This window comes from Oncorhynchus tshawytscha, linkage group LG19, assembly GCF_018296145.1.
Source record: "Oncorhynchus tshawytscha isolate Ot180627B linkage group LG19, Otsh_v2.0, whole genome shotgun sequence".
Classification (NCBI taxonomy): domain Eukaryota; kingdom Metazoa; phylum Chordata; class Actinopteri; order Salmoniformes; family Salmonidae; genus Oncorhynchus; species Oncorhynchus tshawytscha.
Genome location: NC_056447.1, coordinates 12,318,170 through 12,341,575, shown reverse-complemented (window position 1 = coordinate 12,341,575; position 23,406 = coordinate 12,318,170). Strand labels below are relative to the sequence as shown.

Below are 23,406 nucleotides of genomic sequence, written 5' to 3'. Positions count from 1 at the left end.
TAAACAGACGGATAAACAGAGACAGACAGGCAGGCCCACAGACAAGCGTTATGAAACGACAGTGTGTTCGAGACTGTATGGACTGTTGCATCATAATAATGTTTGTCCATCAACCAGCACTGACAACGCATCAATCTCCAACAGTCATTTTTTTTTTTTTACAATGGCAGTGGATTTGAGGCTACAGGAACATGCCGTTGCCCCATAGGCTCCGTTGTCATATTTCAGGAAAGTTTTCAAATGTCTCCACCTTGTGCTCAATGCTGAGTAAATATTGATATCTAGTACTGTTCTGTACAGTATGTTGTACTTTAAAATAAAATATTAAACTGTCCAGTGAAAAAGCACTTTTAAAAGTTCCTATTCTCTTAATCATACCCAAATAATGTTGTCGACTCATATATTGGTATTTCTGGCCAAAGCATCAATTGGAGAGAAAAAAACACTTTAAAAAACCCCACCTCAAACGTTAATCTCAAACCGACGTTTTCACAAAATCTTGCTATTTCCTCATAAAGGATGATGTCATCCTCCTGAGGAGGATTGAGCTGGCCAATCAGCGATCTACTCACATTAATATTTGTAATGACCGGTATACGCCCACACCATTTGTTGTTGGGTTCTCCCCATTTCTGATGTTTCCATCATGATGCCCAACATATCTAGATGCCACAAGTGTCTTTAAGCTCTGTACATACCTTTCACTTATATGAGACTGACAATGAACAAGCGTTCAACTCACACAGATAAAACCACAGTTGCTCAATAGTCTAGAGTGGCTTCTCCCCAGTGTCACCTCCTTCATTTGCCTGGATAATCTGAAAGCACAGATGACGTGAAAGCAACATAGTGGTTAACTACAAGGTATTACCTTTCTCCAGTCTTGCTTTTGTTACGGCAGCGCAAATAAGTGGAAAGGAGTCAAGGGGAGGATCCTACCTCATAAGGAAGCCAACTAGACTATCGGGATGCAGCCCTTGTATTAGTCGGTTGTTTACACTTCATCACCACAAGAGGGACATGCAAGCGGCTGACACAGATCGGCAATAATGGGGTCTCACACACAATGTATATAAAAACATACATTTATTGTTGTGTTACTATCGGTTACTTGATCAACAATAAAATGGCAATAGGCCAAGAGATATACACATATATAGAAAGCCAAGAGAGTTTACTTTTTATGTTCAGTGGCGATTAAAATGCAATGATAAAAAACTGCGAACTCACTGTTGGCAACACTATCCATGAACAATGCGTTTTTAATGGTGTTTGTTATTCATTCAAAAACCCTCCTCTCAACTGGCTGTTAAAGTAGTTTAACTCGATCATTTACAAGAGGGAAAAATACTGTACATGAATCTGTATGCAAACACTCTTTTTCCAAAAGGTGAGAACACTATAGTTTTATAACAACATTCTTCCGGACAGAAAAAACAATTCACCAGTTTTCTCCCAAAACAGATGAGACAAAAAAGTCAAGCTGATGGTATCTTGTCTGTCGTGACAGACCGACCGTTAGTGGTGCACTGTAAATTCTGTAAATAGTGTAGATTATAGATTAGATAATATAAATGTTGACTCTCTAGATACAAGGACAGCCACCAGTGCAGTCCACATGCATTCCTCAGCGGCCTGGACTCTTTGACCTGAAGTCACCATTCCATGTCCTTGACATCACATCTGACCCTACATCTAAATACACAGGATCCCTTCCTCACAGTAGTTCCCAGTAGTTCTCCTCCACTGACCCAAGGTAGTGAGTGTCTGGCTGCTATGCCATGTTATTCATTTGGATATAGAAGGGGAACCATGGCAGAGTTTGGCCCTCTTCTCACAGGATGCTGTTAGACGTGTGAATAAGTAAAACAATTCCATACTTAGTAAAGAAACCAAACCTGCATGGACACGCACAGGATGACGAAACATTACAAGAGGAATCCCAAATATGTGTTTTCAGAGTCATACACCTGTTATGTTTGGAAATCTGTTGTGCAATGTGTGTAGTAAACCCCATTAGATCTGTTATGCCGGAGGCCATTGCACACTCCTATTGTGGATATATAAATCTAGAGAGTTACAGAATAAAAAATATCAGGGTACTCTGCTGGGTATTTGTGTCAAGCTATCAACTATAATTTGACATTATTACAATCCTTTATTATAGGGATCTGCTGTGTCGAACTAGCACTGCTAGAGACGTCAACCTGTGAGTCCAAAGTATGTGGGATCTGCCGAAATCGCTCACATTGTTCAACCACAAAAGCACACAAACAGTCTCTATTGTCTTCAGTAAGCCCCCTAACTGATAGAAGCAAAGCCAACGTAAGCCATGTATTTCAGTTGCATTGATTCCAGGCAGACAGACACAGGCCATAAAGCCAAACGCTCATTCATTTGGCTATAATGGACCACAAGCTCAAGCTGACTGTGTGCAGTGGCATCACCAATGCTGATGAGGCAGAGGGATGGATATGTATCTGCAACAGTTGTAGTGAGTTCCCATGGCAGCCCATAAAACGGATATATAGTGATGGGACAATAGGCATATGAATCTCAGTGGTTGGGTGGTGTGGTTAGATGTGCAGGAAGCAGGGGTTTAAGGCAGTGGCCATTCTCTATTGATCGGGAATGTTTGTCATGTATAGTGGTTAACTAGTGAAACGCCCCAAAGCGGAGGCTGAGTGGCTAACACAGTCTATTGGGAATAATAAGTCCAGGTTCATGGGATCCTTTCAGTTCCAACCGAAGCTTCACTCCAGTCCAGAGAGACTCCTACATTCCATGTGCTGCTGCTGAGCAAAACACAGTGTGTTTCTTTCCACGAGGGCTGGAACTAGCCTGGTTAATCCAGGCTGAGCAGTGTTACCAGGCTAGAACTGCTTTTTATTACGACCTGTCACTCCATTTTGCTTCTACATTTCCATTCCAGCGCTTAGGAACGCTTGAGTTCTACTGAATGTGCAAAACATTGATCATATCACCCAGGCCAGACGCAGTCAATTACAAACACACAAGCATCTTATATTAACAAATAAAAGTATAATTAAAGACTAGAAACAAATACAAAAAAAGAAAACCCAACAAGCAGCCCCTGAAACATCAAAGTCCCTCTACGCGCTGCAATAATGTTGTCTGAGCTCACCACAACAAGTTCCACATCAGGGTTTGAGACTAAATCCTGCCTTTTCAGCTAAACGTCATTGCCAGTTATGTGCCAGAAATAATAATGGAAGCGAGAATAACTGAAAAGTGATAAAAGTAGGCTACGTACATGTTTAAGTACAGTCATTTTCATAGTTCATAATAACATTTGACATGAATTGCACATATCCAAAGGAAAAATAGTGTTTGTCCACGAAACACACAACTAAAACAGACTTCCTAGTATTCGAAGTTCTGGCTTTGCTTAAAAACGAGCAAATTACATTGGGAGTGCTTTCATGTCCGACTATTGTCTAACTTCTCATCAATGATACTACGAAGCAACATGGCAGCCTGGATTGATTGCAGAATCATGTACTGTATTTAAGCAGTGGTAAGGGCACTTCAAATGACTGTGTTACAATGCATTCACCTTGATGAACTGAAACAGATGCCTCTTATATAAACATCTAAAATCTTGTCGCCTCAATGTATTTCTCACAATTGTCAAAATGGAGACTGCGGGGCAGAACTTTGGCGATTCTCGGTTTGCATAACACACTTGGTGGTTGAAAAATAATTCCAACGATGTACCTAAGAATAAGGAGGTTTTTCCTCCTTATTGGGTGGTTTAGTTTATGGTAGAGGAGAAGATGTAATGCTAAATTTGGGCTGGGTGTCTGTCCTCCTTGGGGAACTGAGGAGCCTGTATTCTTCATTCTTAATCAATCGTCCTTGGAGCCTCAACCCTCCCTTCCTCCCCCCTCAGTAATGGTTGACAGTGAAAGGGAGTGGGCGAGTGCTGAGAAGATTATTGGAGATGTTTAGACTAGGACTGACCTGAAGCATTGGGGCAAGCATGACCCCTACACTATGCACGCTGACATTCTATCTTGAAAGCCATTCAAAGCTAAACTCAACTGCATTATTCAAACGTCTTAGTTCAAGGTGACAGTCAGCTCTAGTTAGGATAGCTCTGATCTGAAGGCTAAATCCCTCGGAATTCCCTATAGGACTCATGTCTTTGAGACAGTTTTGAGAGGTGGCTACACAAACACACAGACAACAAGGGGATGTCAGAGCAACTGGAGCCAGCAGAGATTGGCTGGGCTATGTGGTCACTATCACTAGGCTTATGTCCAGTCTCAGTGCTGCCGTATTATTGTCACATACTGTGAACTCAAAAAACAAACCATGGCAAAGAGGACCTGTGCAATAATTGGCTAATAATGTGAAAGAAGACTCAAGTCTGAGGAGATTGGATTTTCAGATTGGGGCCCATTGAATTGAATGTGGAGATAACCTGTTGCTGTGGCAACTCCAGCTGAGAGCGATTCGAGCATCCTTTTTGACGGTTTATGTTTTTTTTCCTACTTGTTCATTGAAGCTCATTGAGATTTTACCAAGCGAGGACTATTTGCCAGTTTGTAGTATCAAAGCACTTTTTGTCTCATCCGAGTACTTCATCGTACATTGAAGCAGGTTTAATTTGATAACACCCACTCCCTACACTTTTTCCCACCAAAAGATACACTGGTGAAACATCTGAGCACTGCATACAATGTCATAGTCCACAATAAGGCTAATGATTTATTACAGTTTTTTACCATAGATTTTCCGCTCATGGTTTGGTTGCGTTGTTGAAGGGACAGAGATGAGAGGGTGAGATCTGTTAGCATTACGACACGAGTCCAGAGAGAATTGGATGAGCGGTGAGAAGCTAGTGAGTAATGGAGCTCAGAGCGGTTGGGAGTGGGTCAGGTGTTGGGATTGGGTTAGGTGCTGCTGAGACTGGGTCAGATGCTGGGACTGTGAGTGTTGCTGCTGGAGGATGCGCACCACTCGGCTGAGCGTGTCTGTGGTCGCGAAGGCCAAGTACTTGCAGCACAGCCAATCCTCCAGGCTCACGCCACAGCCCGTGTCCAGCGAGCGCTCTGCGAACTTGATCATCATCAGCGTCCTCTTCAGGTCCAGCCAGTTCTGGAGGGTGGTCTCCTGCTGGCTGGAGTTGGTGCCTGATGTCTGGCCACTGGTGTAGCTGAGAGCCTGGAAGAGGTCCTCACGGGGCCCCCAGAGCAGACACTGCAGGCAGGCCCTGGCCTCGGCCATCTGGATCCTTTCCGAGGGGTTGACGGTGAGCAGGAGGCTGGCCAACTGCTGCAGGCCCTGGGAGTAGAGGGAGCGGGCCGGGAGTGGCGGCAGGTCAGCCCAGGTGTACTCCCTCTCCTTCAGCTCGGGTGTCTCCTCGAAGGGGTTGGGCCGGTGCAGCATCTCGTAGATGAGGATGCCTGTCTGGAACTCGTCGCACTTGCGATATTGCGTCGCTGTGACGATCTCGGGCGCCAGTCGCGACTGGTTGCACAGCGCGCTGGGGTCCACCACCAGGGGGCTCTTCTGCTTGGCCTGGGAGAAGTTGCTTATGATGAGGCGGGCAGGGCAGGTGGCGTTGGTGGCCGTGTTGGCAGCACCTGCCCCGGAGGTGGCACTGTTGCTGCTGTTATTGTTGGGCTCGAGCAGGTCCAAGTTCCAGGGGTTTCCCGGGTGGCAGTGCACCAGCAGCAGGTTTTCCAGACGCAGATCACAGTGGGTCACGTGGTAGGGCTTCATGTGCTCCAGGCCCGAGCACAGCTGTAAAAGCAGCAGGCACACCTGACGTTCGTACAGGTCTGGGTTGCGGGCGTGCCGGACTGCGCCCTCCCTGACAAAGTCAGCAACGGTCTGGAAGGGCACCTCACGGGTGATCACCACCACTCGGCTGCGCAGGCGGCCGGTGGTGCCCATGTGGTGGCCTGGGATCTGGGCATCCTCGGCATGCCTGTTCTGCATGGCATTCGCTGTTTCAACAGTCTCCTTCTTCCTCCTTGTCTCCTTATCCTTTGTCTCTTTCTGCCCTTCCTCATTGTCTTCCTCTTCCTCCTCCTCCTCCTCCCAGGGCAGCAGGCGGGGGGGGACGTCGGCCAGGAAGTGGCCACAGTCCTGCTGGATGTTGAAGTGGAGTGCAAGGCTCTGTCTCACCGCCAGGCTGTGGAAAAACTGCTGCTGGTTCTCCTTCACATTACACCGACAGATCTGGAGAAAGGGAGAGGGAGAGAGAAAAAGACAGTCAACATCTACAAACATTTCCACTACTAAGATATGTACAGTCGCTAGAGAAAGTTTACACACCCCTTGCACAGTCTTCACATTTTCTGCCTTTTAATTTAATCTAAAAGGGGATTATATATTCAATCCCCCCACCCCCCATCGATCTACACAACCTACTCCGCATTTTCAAAATGAAAGAAAAATCATATAAATTGCGTATGTCTTCACACCCCTGACACTCTTAAGGATACGCCCCTTTAAAAAATGTTTAACCTAAAATGACATACCCAAATCAAACTGCCTGTAGCTCAGGACCTGAAGCAAGGATATGCATATTCTCGATACCATTTGAAAGGAAACACTGAAGTTTGTGGAAATGTTAAATTAATGTAGGAGAATATAACACATTAGATATGGTAAAAGATAATATACCATCATTTTTGAAATGCAAGAGAAAGGCCATAATGTATTATTCTAGCCTAGGCGCAATTCAGATTTTGGCCACTAGATGGGAAGAGTGTATTTAGACTGATCCAATGAACCATTGCTTATCTGTTCAAAATATTGAAACAAGACTGCCCAAATGTGCCCAATTGGTTTATTAATACATTTTCAAGTTCATAACTGTGCACTCTCCTCAAACAATAGCATGGTATTATTTCACTGTAATATCTACTGTAAATTGGACAGTGCTGTTAGCTTAACAAGAATTTAAGCTTTCTGCCAATATCAGATATGTCTATGTCCTGGGAAATGTTCTTGTTACTTACAACCTCATGCTAATCACATTAGCCTACATTAGCTCAACCGTCCTGCACCTTTGGCAGCCATTACAGCTGTGAATAATCTTTATTAAGATTGTACCAACTTTGCACAACTCTTAGTGCAACATACAGTGCATTCAGAAAGTATTCAGACCCTTCCCTTTCTCCACATTTTGCTACGTTACAGCCTTATTCTAAAATTGATTAAATATTTTTCCCCCTAATCAACCTACACACAATACACCAAAATGACAAACAGGTTTTAGACATTTTTGCAAATGCATTAAAAATAAAAAACATAACTACTTTATTTACATAAGTATTCAGACTCGAAATTGAGCTTAGGTGCATTCTGTTTCCATTGATCATCCGTGATGTGTTTCTACAACTTGATTGGAGTCACCTATGGTAAATGCAATTGATTTGGTAAGGCATTTTCCTGTCCATATAAGGTCCCTCAGTTGACAGTGTAAAAACCAAGCCACGAGGTCGGAGGAATTGTCTGTAGAGCTCCGAGACAGGATTGTGTCGAGGCATAGAACTGGGAAGGGTACCAAAACATTTCTGCAGCATTGAAGGTCCCCAAGAACACAGTGGCCTCCATCATTCTTTAAATGGAACAAGTTTAAAACCACACAGACTCATCCTAGAGATGGCCACCCGTCCAAACTGAGCAATCGGGGGAGAAGGGCCTTAGTCAGGGAGGTGACCAAGAACCCAATGGTCATTCTGACAGAGTTCCTCTGTGGAGATGGGAGAACCTTCAAGAAGGACAATAATCTCTGCAGCACTCCACCAATCAGGCCTTTATGGTAGAGTGGCCAGACGGAAGCCACTCCTCAGTAAAAGGCACGACAGGCAACTTGGAGTTTGCCAAAAGGCACTTAAAGACTCTCAGACCATGAGAAACAAGATTCTCTGGTCTGATGAAACAAAGATTGAACTCTTTGGACTGAATGCCAAATGCCAAGCGTCACGTCTGGGGTACCACCCTATGGTGAAGCTTGGTGGTGGCAGCATCATGCTGTGGGGATATTTTTCAGTCGCAGGGACTGGGAGATTAGTCAGGATCGAGGGAAAGAAATTTTTTTGTAACTTTTACCCCTTTTTCTCCCCAATTTCATGATATCCAAATTGGTGGTTACAGTTGCTGCAACTCCCGTACGGATTCGGGAGAGGCGAAGGTCGAGAGGCATGTGTCCTCCAAAACACAACCTTGCCAAGCCGCACTGCTTCTTGACACACTGCTCGCTTAACCCAGAAGACAGCCGCACCAATGTGTCGGAGGAAACTACGTACAACTGATGACCATGTCAGTGTGTATGTGCCCGACCCGCCACAGGAGTTGCTACAACGCGAATGGACATGGACATCCCGGCCAGCCAAACCCTCCCCTAACCCGGACGACGCTGGGCCAATTGTGCGCCGTCTCATGGGTCTCCTGGTCACGGCCGGTTGCGACACAGCCCGGGATCGAACCCGGATCTGTAGTGAAGCCGTATGCGCTGCGCCACTCTGGAGGTCCAAAGGGAAAGATGAATGACACAAAGTACAGAGATATCTTTGATGAAAACCTGCTCCAGAGTGTTCAGAACGTCAGACTGGGGCGAAGGTTCACCTTCCAACAGAACAACGACCCTAAGCACACAGCCAAGACAACGCAGGAGTGGCTTCGGGAAAAGTGTCTGAATGTCCTTGAGTTGCCCAGCCAGAGCACAGACTTGAACCCAATCGAAGATCTCTGGAGAGACCTGAAAATAGCTGTGCAGCAATGGCTCCCCATCCAGCCTGACAGATCTTGAGAGGATCTACAGAGAAGAATGGGAGAAACTCCCCAAATACAGGTGTGCCAAACTTGTAGCGTCATAACCAAGACTTGAAATCGTTGCCAAAGGTGCTTCAAAGGGTCTGAATAACTTATGTAAATGTGATTTCGGTTTTTATTTTTAATACATTTGCAAATACTTCAAAAACATATTTTTGATTTGTCATTATGGGGTATTGTGTGTGTAGCTTGTTGAGGGAAAAAAACGATTTATTACATTTTAGAATAAGGCTGTAACGTAACAAAATGTGGAGAAGGTGAAGGGATCTGAATACTTTCAGAATGCACTGTATATCCATTGTTTTGTCAAAATTGCTCAAGCTCAGTAAATTTGGTTAGGATTCATTGATGGACAGCGATATTCAAGCCTTATCTCTGATTTTTTTTAAAGCAGATACAAGTCAGGATGGAGACTGGACCATTCAGGAACACTCAACACATCTTGGCAAGCCATTCTGGTGTGTAGACTGGCACAGTATTTCAGTCATGATACACAAAGATATTAATACGGAAGCCCAGTTTTTAGATAGCCTAAAGCAGGGCTGCTTTTGAGTAGGCGAGTGTGGAGCAGAGCATTTTAAAAATGTATTTAACCGTTATTTAACTAGGGAAGTCAGTTAAGAACAAATTCTTATTGACAATGATGGCCTAACACCTGCCAAACCCGGACGATGCTGGGCCAATTGTGTGCCGCGCTATGGGACTCCCAATCACAGCCGGTTGTGATACAGCCTGGATTCGAACCAGCGTGTCTGTAGTGACGCCTCTAGCACTGACATGCAGTGCCTCTCTCCGCTCTGGGCATGCTCTGCCTAGCATTTTTTATTTCCTTTATCACTATTCTTTTAATTCAGCCTGTCAGATTATTGGTGCATAAAAACAGCTCCACGGCAGTAATCTGCAGTCCCTAAAACACGGTTTAATTATCTAAAACCCCTAAGGGACAAATATTATTTTGCGAATTGTAATATCAGACCAGGTTTAGCAGAAGGCATTAAGATTTCTGAACGGCTTCATATGCCCTGATTGGTAAATATGCCCAGAAAGTGTTGAAACCCTTTGACTTTTTCCACTTTTGTTTAGTTTTTGGTCAACGATCTACACAAAATTCTCTAATGTAAAAGTGGAAGAGAAATGGTAACATTTGTAAAACAAAATATGAATAAAACACTAATATATCTTGATTAGATAAGTATTCAACACCCTGAGTCAATACATGTTAGAATCACCTTTATCAGCAATAACAGCTCAGAGTCTCTTTGGGTAAGCCTCTAAGAGCTTTCCACACCTGGATTGTGCAACATTTGCCCATTATAGTTTTTTTAATTCGTCAAGCTCTGACAAATTGGTTATTGATCATTGCTACACAACTATTTTCAGGTCTTGCCATAGAGTTTTGATTTAAATCTGCTTGAAAATCTAACGCGGCCACTCAGGAACATTCACTGTCTTCTTGGTAAGCAACTCTAGTGTAGATTTGGCCTTGTATTTTAGGTTATGCTCCTGCTTAAACTCTCCCAGTGTCTGGTGGAAAGCAGACTGAACCAGGTTTTCCTCTAGGATTTTGCCTTTGCATTGCTCCATAGCATTTCTTTTTTATCTTGAAAAACTCCCCAGTCCTGAACAATTACAAGCATACCCATAACATGATGCAGCCACCACTATGCATACAAATATGGAGAGTGGTACATATTTTGGTTTATTTCCAAAACATAAAACTTTGTATTCAGGACAAAAGGTTAATTGCTTTGCCACATTTTTTTGCAGTAATGCCTTGTTTTAGAATATTTGTATTCTGTTAGTATTGTGGATTAACTACAATGTTGATCCGTCCTCAGTTTTCTCCTATCACAGCCATTAAACTCTCTGTTTTAAAGTCACCATTGGCCTCATGGTGAAACTCCTGAGCGGTTTCCTTCCTCTCCAGCAACTGAGTTAGGAAGGACGCCTGTATTGTTGTAGTGACTGGTTGTATTGATACACCATCCAAAGTGTAATTAATAACTTCACCATGCTCAAAGGGATGTTTGATGTCTGCTTTTTTAATTTTTTTAATTATTTACCCATTTACCAATAGGTGCCCTTTTTTGCGAGGCATTGGAAAATCTTCCTGGTCTTTATGGTTGAATCTGTGTTTGAAATTCACTGCTCGACTGAGGGACCTTACAGATAATTGTATGTGTGGGGTACAGAGATGAGGTATTTAGGCTTGCCATAAAAAGGGGTTGAATATGTACTAAAGACATTTCAGCTTATAAAAATGGTTAACTTATGCATATTTTTAAAAACATAATTCCACTTTGACATTATGTGGTATTGTGTGTAGGCCAGTGAAAAAAAATCTCAATTTAATCCATTTTAAATTTAGACTGTAACACAACAAAATGTGGAAAAAGTAATGGGGTGTGAATACTTTCTGAAAGCACTTTTGTTTACCAAAGACCCCACATTTAGACGTTAGTTAAACTTCTTCCTGCTAATAAAATCAACTCTACACAATATTACTGTCAAAATAATCTGTGCACACCTCTGACATTTTTTTGCCCAGTTGGTGGCTTTTGACTCATGGTAGCTTGAAGTGTTCGAAATGGCCTAAATCAGTTTGTGTCAGTCTGCACAGAATAGCAAGGTAGTAATCGTTTATTATTAGTACTGCTACAGCAAGAGGCTACAAAACTGCCACAGCAAGTTGATCTCTGCAATGCAAGGATTTATTTAGCAATCCGTCCGCCAAATCCATCCATTATGCATGGTTCTCTCTCTCAAGTGCTCCTTCGAAGATGCATTAAAATCAATATTTTTAGCTTTGCCTTATCAAATGAATATTTGATTCAATAAATATTTTCAAATCGCGTAGTATTGTTACTCGGCTGTGTTGAATTAATTTCCGTTAACTCTGAGTGAAAAAGACGTGGGAGGGGCCTCATTCACATATTTCCCATCATGCTTTTTTGCAAGTAGATTTTTAGAATAGTTTTAATATCTATGTTTCCACGCACATTGACTGATTAACTGATCTTATAATATACAAAAGATAAATAACCACAACTTTTCTAAACTAATCCAATTTGAGGGGTTTCATCCATTAATGAGATGGTTGTTCCAGTTTAGATGGTTTAGGTAGTATTGAATTTTGAGGCCTTCACCATAGCAGTCATTTTGAGTGCAGGTTGCAGGTGATAAAATATTCAAATTTTTGGATATCTTCCCTCTAGCTGGATTCCTATAGGTATTACTAATCCCTTCACAAACCAGCATATTATGATTTGCAAGTCTGATGTGGCCCATGAGCCAGGAATTTCAGACCACAACGTTGTAGATAACTAGGCCATAACTAAAGGGCCGTTTGACATATGTACTACAGTGGGGCAAAAAATTATTTAGTCAGCCACCAATTGTGCAAGTTCTCCCACTTAAAAGGATGAGAGAGGCCTGTAATTTTACACTTCAACTATGACATACAAAATGAGAAAATAAATGACAGAAAATCACATTGTAGGATTTTTAATGAATTTATTTGCAAATTATGGTGGAAAATAAGTATTTGGTCACCTACAAACAAGCAAGATTTCTGTCTCTCACAGACCTGTAACTTCTTCTTTAAGAGGCTCCTCTGTCCTCCAGACCGTATTAATGGCACCTTTTTGAGCTTGTTATCAGTATAAAAGACACCTGTCCACAACCTCAAACAGTCACACTCCACTATGGCCAAGACCAAAGAGCTGTCAAAGGACACCAGAAACAAAATTGTAGACCTGCACCAGGCTGGGAAGACTGAATCTGCAATAGGTAAGCAGCTTGGTTTGAAGAAATCAACTGAGGGAGCAATTATTAGGAAATGGAAGACATATAAGACCACTGATAATCTTCCTCGATCTGGGGCTCCACGCAAGATTTCACCCCGTGGGGTCAAAATGATCACAAGAACGGTGAGCAAAAATCCCAGAACCACACAGGGGGACCTAGTGAATGACCTGCAGAGTGCTGGGACCAAAGTAACAAAGACTACCATCAGTAACACACTACGCCGCCAGGGACTCAAATCCCGCAGTGCCAGACGTGTCCCCCTGCTTAAGCCAGTACATGTCCAGGCCCGTCTGAAGTTTGCTAGAGCATTTGGATGATCCAGAAGAACATTGGGAGAATGTCATATGGTCAGATGAAAGCAAAATATAACTTTTTGGTAAAAACTCAACTCATCGTGTTTGGAGGACAAAGAATGCTGAGTCGCATCCAAAGAACACCATACCTACTGTGAAGCATGGGGGTGGAAATATCATACTTTGGGGCTGTTTTTCTGCAAAGGGACCAGGACGACTGATCCGTGTAAAGGAAAGAATGAGGAGGAATGGGAAAAAATTTCTCTCTCGATGTGCAAAACTGATAGAGACATACCCCAAGCGACTTACAGCTGTAATCGCAGCAAAAGGTGGCGCTACAAAGTATTAACTTAAAGGGGCTGAATAATTTTGCACGCCCAATTTTTCAGTTTTTGATTGGTTAAAAAAGTTTGAAATATCCAATAAATGTCGTTCCACTTCATGATTGTGTCCCACTTGTTGTTGATTCTTCGCAAAAAAAATAAAAATAACAAAGTGCGAAATAAAAGTACGAGTCTAGGAGCATCGTAGCACCATTTGGTGCAAAAACTCGACTTATCCAGTTGCGGCACACTTCTTGGAAGTAAACCACTCGATTTCGTCCCTACGTTATATCGGCATCGAACATGTCCCCCTCCCCAGGAGAGGGGGTGACCTCGACAATTTATTGTTAAAACGAGAGGCTGCCTGGACCTTTAATTTAAAGACCCTTGCTTTTCCCACTCTCAACGTAGACTTTGATCTGAAGCCATTCTTGCGATTGTGATTTTGCTATTGTAAATGTTTGTAGGCTTATGTTGCTAAATTGTATCTATAAATCGTATGCTATCCCATCCATGTTTTTGGTACGTTATTTTTATATCTGAGAATTAACCAATGATATCAGGCCACAGCCAGCCATGATTACAGACACCTGTGTGTGTGTCCATTGACACTATATAAACTAGTGAACTGCAGTGTTTGTCAATATACCCTGATGAAGACAGCTTGTCTGTTGAAACATTGGATATTAGGTTATAACATTGTTGCATCTGAGCTTCTAGAGTGTGAGACTCTCCTTTTCTTTGTCAGTGTTCTACTCCGCTAGCCAGCACCTCACCTAAACAGATGTGCATTTCTTTCGACCTCTAGATTACTTTTTCTTGTTTTGCCTTGAGCTTCAGGGTTTTTGCATTTTTATGCTATAGATGCTGCAATGGCTTAGGACTTTTGTGAATGTACTAGACTAAAGTACAGAGGCGTCACACACCTCATACAATATGCATGAACCAAATCCAAAACCAGAGCTTTACAAAACTTTGCAAGAAATAGAATTTCCTCTAAGGGTCCACGATCAACATATGATTGTTTCTTTGAAGAAGCCCTGATAGAGCACTGTCAGATTGTGAAAAACAGATTTCTGTAACTTCAGTCAAAAAATGTTTTGCTCTCTCTCTAAATCCACAGGGAAGGTCCAGAGAAAGAGAGAGCAAGCTAGAGAGAGAGAGATTATCTATGTCTCATCCCTTTCTTCAGATGTGCATCATTGTTCATGTCATCATCTTGTGCAAAGCTGGGAGAGGAGAGTACCCGCTGTCACAGGCATTGGTGGGAGCGCTTCTCTTCTCATAACCCCCAGTGACACCATGTGCAGCTCACTGTCGCTCTCATTCTCCCCACTTTGATCAAAGCACACAGAACACAGGGAGCAGCCAATCTCCAACAGGCCACATTCTCTGACTGAGACAATCATTCATTTGACATGTATATATGGTATTATAAATGCCTCACATGCGGCTAGTAATAAGACGAAGCAATTAGCCTATTAAAAGGTTTATCTGACTCCAGAAAGAGGATTTAGTAATATGCAAGATCACTACAGCTGAGTTACAGTAATAGGCAACGTCTGAGAATGGAATTCTACATACAAGTGTATTTAATTACTTTGGATTCATATAAAAGGAATACTCTTAAACAAGGCAATACTGACATAAACAAAGCATAATTCTAGGCATATTGATCGTAAGGTTAACTTGGAAGTCAAAGCATGGACAAAGAGATCCCTACTAGGCCAGAGGCCTAGGAAATGAGAATTGATCATACAACCTTCCTCCATTAACTGGACACAGAATAATAGAGAGAAAAAGGCATTTCATCCCAATTATAACATCTGAAACTGTAACCTCTCAACCCAAAACCAACCACCATTCACCAATCAAACGATGCCACGTTTACAGTAACCTAAACACTCCCAGGCCCTATCTCAACAGAGGGCCACATCATTTAAGAGCTTGTGTGTGGGATTAGACCAATGTAAATAAAACAGAAATCCTGAGGACAATAAAACCTCAGAGAAATTTAGAGTTCACCCTGTCCAGATTCAAGTTACCACAGAGATCATCCATCCATATAGACAGCATCAGAGTTATCCTCAGATAACAGTTACCACAGAGATCATACATCCATATAGACAGCATCAGTTATCCTCAGAGAACAGTTACCACAGAGATCATACATCCATATAGACAGCATCAGAGTTATCCCTAGTGAACAGTCACCACAGAGATCATACATCCATATAGACAGCATCAGAGTTATCCCTAGTGAACAGTTACCACAGAGATCATCCATCCATATAGACAGCATCAGAGTTATCCCTAGTGAACAGTTACCACAGAGATCATACATCCATATAGACAGCATCAGTTATCCTCAGAGAACAGTTACCACAGAGATCATACATCCATATAGACAGCATCAGTTATCCTCAGAGAACAGTTACCACAGAGATCATACATCCATATAGACAGCATCAGTTATCCTCAGAGAACAGTTACCACAGAGATCATACATCCATATAGACAGCATCAGAATTATCCCTAGTGAACAGTTACCACAGAGATCATACATCCATATAGACAGCATCAGTTATCCTCAGAGAACAGCTACCACAGAGATCATACATCCATATAGACAGCACCAGAGTTATCCTCAGAGAACAGTTACCACAGAGATCATACATCCATATAGACAGCATCAGTTATCCTCAGAGAACAGTTACCACAGAGATCATACATCCATATAGACAGCATCAGAGTTATCCCTAGTGAACAGTTACCACAGAGATCATACATCCATATAGACAGCATCAGAGTTATCCCTAGTGAACAGTTACCACAGAGATCATACATCCATATAGACAGCATCAGTTATCCTCAGAGAACAGCTACCACAGAGATCATACATCCATATAGACAGCACCAGAGTTATCCTCAGAGAACAGTTACCACAGAGATCATACATCCATATAGACAGCATCAGAGTTATCCTCAGAGAACAGTTACCACAGAGATCATACATCCATATAGACAGCATCAGAGTTATCCCTAGTGAACAGTTACCACAGAGATCATACATCCATATAGACAGCATCAGTTATCCTCAGAGAACAGTTACCACAGAGATCATACATCCATATAGATATCATCAGAGTTATACCTAGTGAACAGTTACCACAGAGATCATACATCCATATAGACAGCATCAGAGTTATCCCTAGTGAACAGTCACCACAGAGATCATACATCCATATAGACAGCATCAGAGTTATACCTAGTGAACAGTTACCACAGAGATCATACATCCATATAGACAGCATCAGAGTTATCCTCAGAGAACAGTTACCACAGAGATCATACATCCATATAGATATCATCAGAATTATCATCAGTGAATAGTTACCACAGAGATCATCCATCCATATAGACAGCATCAGAGTTATCCCTAGTGAACAGTTACCACAGAGATCATCCATCCATATAGACAGCATCAGAGTTATCCTCAGAGAACAGTTACCACAGAGATCATACATCCATATAGATATCATCAGAGTTATACCTAGTGAACAGTTACCACAGAGATCATACATCCATATAGATATCATCAGAGTTATCCCTAGTGAACAGTTACCACAGAGATCATACATCCATATAGATATCATCAGAGTTATCCCTAGTGAACAGTTACCACAGAGATCATACATCCATATAGATATCATCAGAATTATCATCAGTGAATAGTTACCACAGAGATCATCCATCCATATAGACAGCATCAGAGTTATCCCTAGTGAACAGTTACCACAGAGATCATCCATCCATATAGACAGCATCAGAGTTATCCTCAGATAACAGTTACCACAGAGATCATCCATCCATATAGACAGCATCAGAGTTATCCTCAGATAACAGTTACCACAGAGATCATCCATCCATATAGACAGCATAAGTTACCATCAGAGAACAGTTACCACAGAGATCATACATCCATATAGACAGCATCAGAGTTATCCCTAGTGAACAGTTACCACAGAGATCATACGTCCATATAGACAGCATCAGAGTTATACCTAGTGAACAGTTACCACAGAGATCATACATCCATATAGACAGCATCAGAGTTATCCTCAGATAACAGTTACCACAGAGATCATCCATCCATATAGACAGCATAAGTTACCATCAGAGAACAGTTACCACAGAGATCATACATCCATATAGACAGCATCAGAGTTATCCCTAGTGAACAGTTACCACAGAGATCATACGTCCATATAGACAGCATCAGTTATCCTCAGAGAACAGTTACCACAGAGATCATACATCCATATAGACAGCATCAGAGTTATACCTAGTGAACAGTTACCACAGAGATCATACATCCATATAGACAGCATCAGAGTTATCCCTAGTGAACAGTTACCACAGAGATCATACATATCCATATAGACAGCATCAGTTATCCTCAGATAACAGTTACCACAGAGATCATCCATCCATATAGACAGCATCAGAGTTATCCTCAGATAACAGTTACCACAGAGATCATCCATCCATATAGACAGCATAAGTTACCATCAGAGAACAGTTACCACAGAGATCATACATCCATATAGACAGCATCAGAGTTATCCCTAGTGAACAGTTACCACAGAGATCATACGTCCATATAGACAGCATCAGTTATCCTCAGAGAACAGTTACCACAGAGATCATACATCCATATAGACAGCATCAGTTATCCTCAGAGAACAGTTACCACAGAGATCATACGTCCATATAGACAGCATCAGTTATCCTCAGAGAACAGTTACCACAGAGATCATACATCCATATAGACAGCATCAGTTATCCTCAGAGAACAGTTACCACAGAGATCATACATCCATATAGACAGCATCAGAGTTATTCTCAGTGAACAAGTATTAGAAAGGATAATTATATAGTATCCTTGGTTGGTATGTATCAGTCAGTCCTCTCGATACTGTAACAGAGATACATTTTGGCTGCTCGGAGGGGGAAGGCCTAACTAGTCCTTGAGCATTGTCCTTTGTTTCTGGACCATTTGCCATGCAATGGTCTAAACAGGGAGAAATATAGGACAGCATAACCCTTGGGCTTTCAGTTGTACTATAGTTGTACAATAGTTGTATTTCATATTGGTGAGCTGTTACTGGATGGTTATTACAATAACAAATTCATGTTGTGGCTATTTTGGGCAAATCAAAGTTTGCCTGAAAGTTTGCCTACTTGGGAAACAGGACAACAAATCTAGAAGTGCACACTGATGACTAAACTAAAACAGAATGGACATACAACAACTTCATCTAAATGGTAATAGGCATTCGTTGTCCTTCCTTTGAACTGAAAATAATAGGTATGAGTGACCCTGACAGTTCTATATAGCCTAGAGCTTTATTTCCTTTATTTCCTTACTTTCCTCATCACTTTTCTTATGAGTTGATGAGAGTCAGTGTGACAGTTTCTTTGCACCCACAGGGTTGTTTGAACTGTGAAGTGATTCAATGCTAGAAATAGTCACACTGTCCGTGGTACACTTCTCTGCGAGAATAAGGCTAAATAACAAACCAGGGTTTGGTATCAATGTATTATCATAAATGCATACTGCATTGACATTCAATTTGAATTTGATTTGCCTAGTTGAATTAATTCAAAAAATGGACTTGAATGGAACTGAGTGATTTTTCCCAAAGGAAGTTGAATTGAAATGCATTGAATTGGTATCAAGTATAGAGCTATCAGAAGCCTAACCTTGAAATGGAAATTGCTTTCCAAAACCCTCGGAGATATGACGCGCTCCTGCAAATCTGTGAAAAGCTGACTGACTGCGAATAATAAACACACTGTTAAATAGTCATGACTCAAATGCATAAACAGATCTATTTTGTTGATGTGTTGAGGGAGCAGAGAGCGCTATCTTCCTGCACACAACTGGGGCACATTGATATTATGGAGGGTGGAAACTTTTTTAATTGGGTCGCTAGGCTATTATGACTGCATGTGGATGCTCTTGTTTGTCTTATTTCTCGGGAAAATCGCCCGGGAAAACCACTCCTTCTCTTGAGCCTGGCCCTTAACGTGGAGAGAAGGCTTTGAAGTGCTTTGTGGAGCGCTGAGTGTTTTTCTGCCACGTAAATAATGCAGCCGCTACGAGCCTTCAGAAAGTATTCTCATACTGGCAGTATTACTGTGGTGCCTTATCGTAAACATCATGCACGTTTTGTCATATTTTTATCCTGTGCAGACTTCCTTCTTTTCACTCTGTCATTTCAGGCCAGTAATTGTGGAGTAACTACAATGCTGTTTGTTGATCCATCCTCCGTGTTCTCCAATCACAGCCATTAAACTCTGTAAGTGTTTTAAAGTCACCATTGGCCTCAATGGTGACATCCCTGAGCGGTTTCCTTCCTCTCCGGCAACTGAGTTAGGAAGGACGCCTGTATCTTTGTAGTGACTGGTTGTATTGATACACCATCCAAACTGTTATTACTAACTTCACCATGGTCAATATTTGCTTATTTTTATTATTTAAAAAAAAAATGTATTTATTTATTACAAATATATCAATAGGTGTCCTTTGCGAGGGATTGGAAAACATCCCTGGTCTTTGTGGTTGTATCTGTGTTTGATAATTGTATGGGGTACAGAGATGAGTTGGTCATTAAAACATCATGTTAAACACTGTTATTGCACACAGAGTCCACGCAACGTATTATGTGACTTGTTAAGCAAATGTTTATTCCTGAACTTATTTAGGCTTGCCATAACAAAGACATTTCAACTTTTTTTGCTGGGGACAACAAAAGGTCACTTTAAAATGTGAAGTTTTGTCACACAACACAATGCCACAGATGTCTCAAATTTTGAGGGAGCATGCAATTGGCATGCAGACTGTAGGAATGTCCACCTGAGTTGTTGCCATAGAATTGAATGTTAATTTCTCTACCTGTCAAAGTTCCAGAGCATGTCTTTCACTGAGTGCTATGTGATAGTTACTATAATAAAATTATTCCCTTGGTAATATTTTATTTTCAAAGCTAAGAAATTCACTTCAGTGGGAAGGTAGTTGAGAGAGGACAAGAGCTGGTGACTTCCAAGCCATGGCAAACAGAGACATGCGGGACTCAGTGCCCAACAGGCTTAAACTAGATTATTTAGAAGAGTTTTCATGAATAAGTGAAGATTAAATATATATATATTTATTTATTAAAAACAATTTAACTTAAATAAAGCTGCTCTCTTGAAGCTCAAAGAGATCTCACAATATTTATTTTGATCTCAAAATAAATCACTCAGGAATATTAAATTATTTTATTACTACTACTTAGAGTGCAAAGGCCTCCCTTTTGAAACCTTTTGGTCATACCTTGATGGCGTAGTTGACCAACGGATCCTTGGCATAGGAGGCAGTGTAGTAAACAGAGTCTCCGGCTTCGCAGCAGGGCTTCCCTGTGGTCAACCTGAAGTGCGACCAGCTGTCCGTGCCAAAGCGCAGGTGGTCCTTCTGCCCGGCCATAAAGCGGTCCTCGCACTTCCCCGCCAGCTTCCTCAACGTGTCCGTGTGCAGCCCCCGGATGCGACCCACCACCTCCTCCCAGCTGTCCATGCCATTGTAGAGGGCCTGCCTCTGGGGTTTGCTGCCCACCCTGGCCGTGGTCCGGGCCTTACCCGCCACGGACTCTGCACTGTGGCAGCCCCGCCGCTCCCTCCCCGTGGTGGCGCTGGGGGCCGAGGCCAGGCACGACAGGCTGTTGGCCCCTCGGCCCTTGTTGACGGCCACCACAGGTCTCTCCAGGGAGTCCCCACTCTCCTGGTCATGAGCGCGGGCCTCGGAGCTGAGCGAGGAGCTGTGGCTGCCCGTCTCCCAGGTGGAGTCCAGGTCGTACAGGGGGTTGGCTACGCTCAGGTTGGTACCCCCGGGTTTCGCCTCACGCTTGGGCCTCAGAGGGAGCTCCTTTCCCAGGCTGGAGGTCTCTGTACTGGGGCGGGCTACCGACTTCTTGGGCAGTGGGGGTGGAGTGGCTTTGGAGGCCTCCTCGTCCAAGTCGGCCAGGGTGTCATCCGAAGCCTTGATGTTCCGTGGGTGCTTCAGCGGGATCATGTTGGCTCTGGATTGACCTGCGAAAGGAAAGAGAGATTACAACAACAACGCACGTTTCAAACATCAACAGTTCATCATCACCAAGTTATTGAGTCAAACGATTTGCCTGTATAGAGAACCTAACACATCCGACAACCCTATTCCTCTGACAGTATTCTCATACTTTAGTTCTCATGTACAGTAGCTACATATGCTGCCTAGTTCCTCTCTGCGATAGGTCCTGGGGCGAATTCAGGACACCAACCAGAACAGAACAGCTGGTAGTAAGTCTGTCCAACTAGCCACCATGTGGTTCGAAAGTAAATCTCTCCTCAAGTGGTTTTCAGAGAGGCTTAAGGAGGCACTTGGAAAGTGATTTTGTCAGCGGGCTTTAGTTAACAGTGCCCTAATTTTGTCCACCATGGCAGAAATCCCTAGATCCCTCAAGCTTTTCTCCAGAGTGATGGTTCGGTGGGGGTTCCCAGTCAGGGTGAAAAGGACCACAGAAAACTCACACAGTGACGGGAATTAAAAAGCATTAAGAATAGCCATTGTGTCACTCCTCAGAGAAAGCGTATTGTAGACTTTGATGCATACACTTCAGGGAACTGAAAAAAACCAAAACGATTATTGTAAGACATTAAAAGTTGTAGACTTGTCCTTGTTCTGAATCCCTTCTCATCTTCCTTGGACATTTTGGTTAGGCCTGGAATGTCATTAAACACTGAATGAGATTTCAAGATGTTAAAAATGAAAACATCTGTTAGTCCACAGCAATCCAAAATACTCTTGGCTGCCTTATCATTTAGGTGCTAAATAGGCTACCAAAGATCTGAATATTGCCTGAAGGGAATCAAGCAAGCCTTCTATCACTCGTGTCAGATTCTGTCCAAGACTGGGAGGCCTCTATCCATCATCTTGTCTAAGAACCAAGATATGGAGTAATGAGCACTGAGAATCAGATAGAAATAACAGGCAAAATTTGTTTTTAAAGGAAAACAACAGTATTTAACATTTTCCCTTGCAAATCCATTGTAATCCCGCTAAAGACAACCATCTTTAGCCTAATCCAAATGTATGAATGACCCTGCCACTAATGCTCTTGCTACTACTTTCACTTGGAAAATCCTCCTGAAACGTGTACACACACACACCAATGATTTTCAGATCAATGTACAGAAGCAGTGTTTCAATCTGTTCCTGTTCTCCCAGGGGCAGTATAGTTTTGTTTTAGCCCAGCACTAACCCATGTGATTCAACTAAGTTAAACACTGAGCATTTGATCAGTTGAATCAGGTGTGCTGGCCTGACAACAAATATGTGCAATTGACACTGTACTAGGCCAAAAGTGAAAATGGCTTTAAGTGACCCAATTCTAGATTTAGTCCTATAACACTGGGCTCTCCAGCTGCACGGTGACATGAGGATTCTGCTTCTTGGAGAGTCTACGTCACCAACTCAGGAGAGATTGCTCTGCTATTGCCCATGCCTAGCTATATGAATCACTGGTGTGTGTGTGTGTGTGTGTGCGCGCGCATCTATTTTAAAGGAGAATGTAAGTCAGTGTGTGTGTGTGTGTGTGTGTTTATGTGTCTGTGTGATGGTGCATGGGCGAAGGGTGCAGACCTGCCAACCCTGTCCAACTTTTTAGGAGTACAAGACGCGTGCGGCAAATTGGAGATTCAACTCGCGCACATAGCACGTGCCGAATTGGGGTTTTCTTTCCCCGCATGCTCGTGCTGTTTGTGAGTCTGATCTATAAAAGGTTGGAATACTTTCTTTCTTGAAAGCATTCCATTTACACATATGGTCAAAGTCACCAACAAGATCTAGTTAGAAAGACATAAAGGGACTTTATTCTTTAAGTTTTTTTTTTTTTTGATTAAACATATAATAACACGTTATTTGTTCAGGTACGAAATGTACAAACATCTTATCCACAATCCATTTTTATTTCAACTCTGACCTAATAAGAACAGATGTTTGAAGCAGAGCATCAGTAACAAATAAACATAGCCATAAGAAAAATGAAAAAGCTATGATAGGAAACAGTGGGTGAGAACAAATCTTC

General features: G+C 42.4%; 1 protein-coding gene across 5 annotated transcripts in view; it reads right to left on the bottom strand.

The window, feature by feature from the left end:
* Positions 1-120: 120 nt before the first annotated feature.
* The window catches only part of peak1 (pseudopodium-enriched atypical kinase 1), a 247,577-nt gene continuing 224,291 nt past the window's right edge, over positions 121-23,406 (bottom strand). For all 5 annotated transcript variants that reach the window (XM_024379109.2, XM_024379110.2, XM_024379111.2 and 2 more), the window contains 2 exons: positions 20,622-21,373; positions 121-6,213 (listed from right to left, as the gene is read on the bottom strand). In XM_024379109.2, coding sequence (XP_024234877.1) covers positions 4,882-6,213; positions 20,622-21,373 — 2,084 coding nt within the window. In that variant the 3' untranslated portion in view covers positions 121-4,881. The remainder of the gene's footprint in view (positions 6,214-20,621; positions 21,374-23,406) is intronic.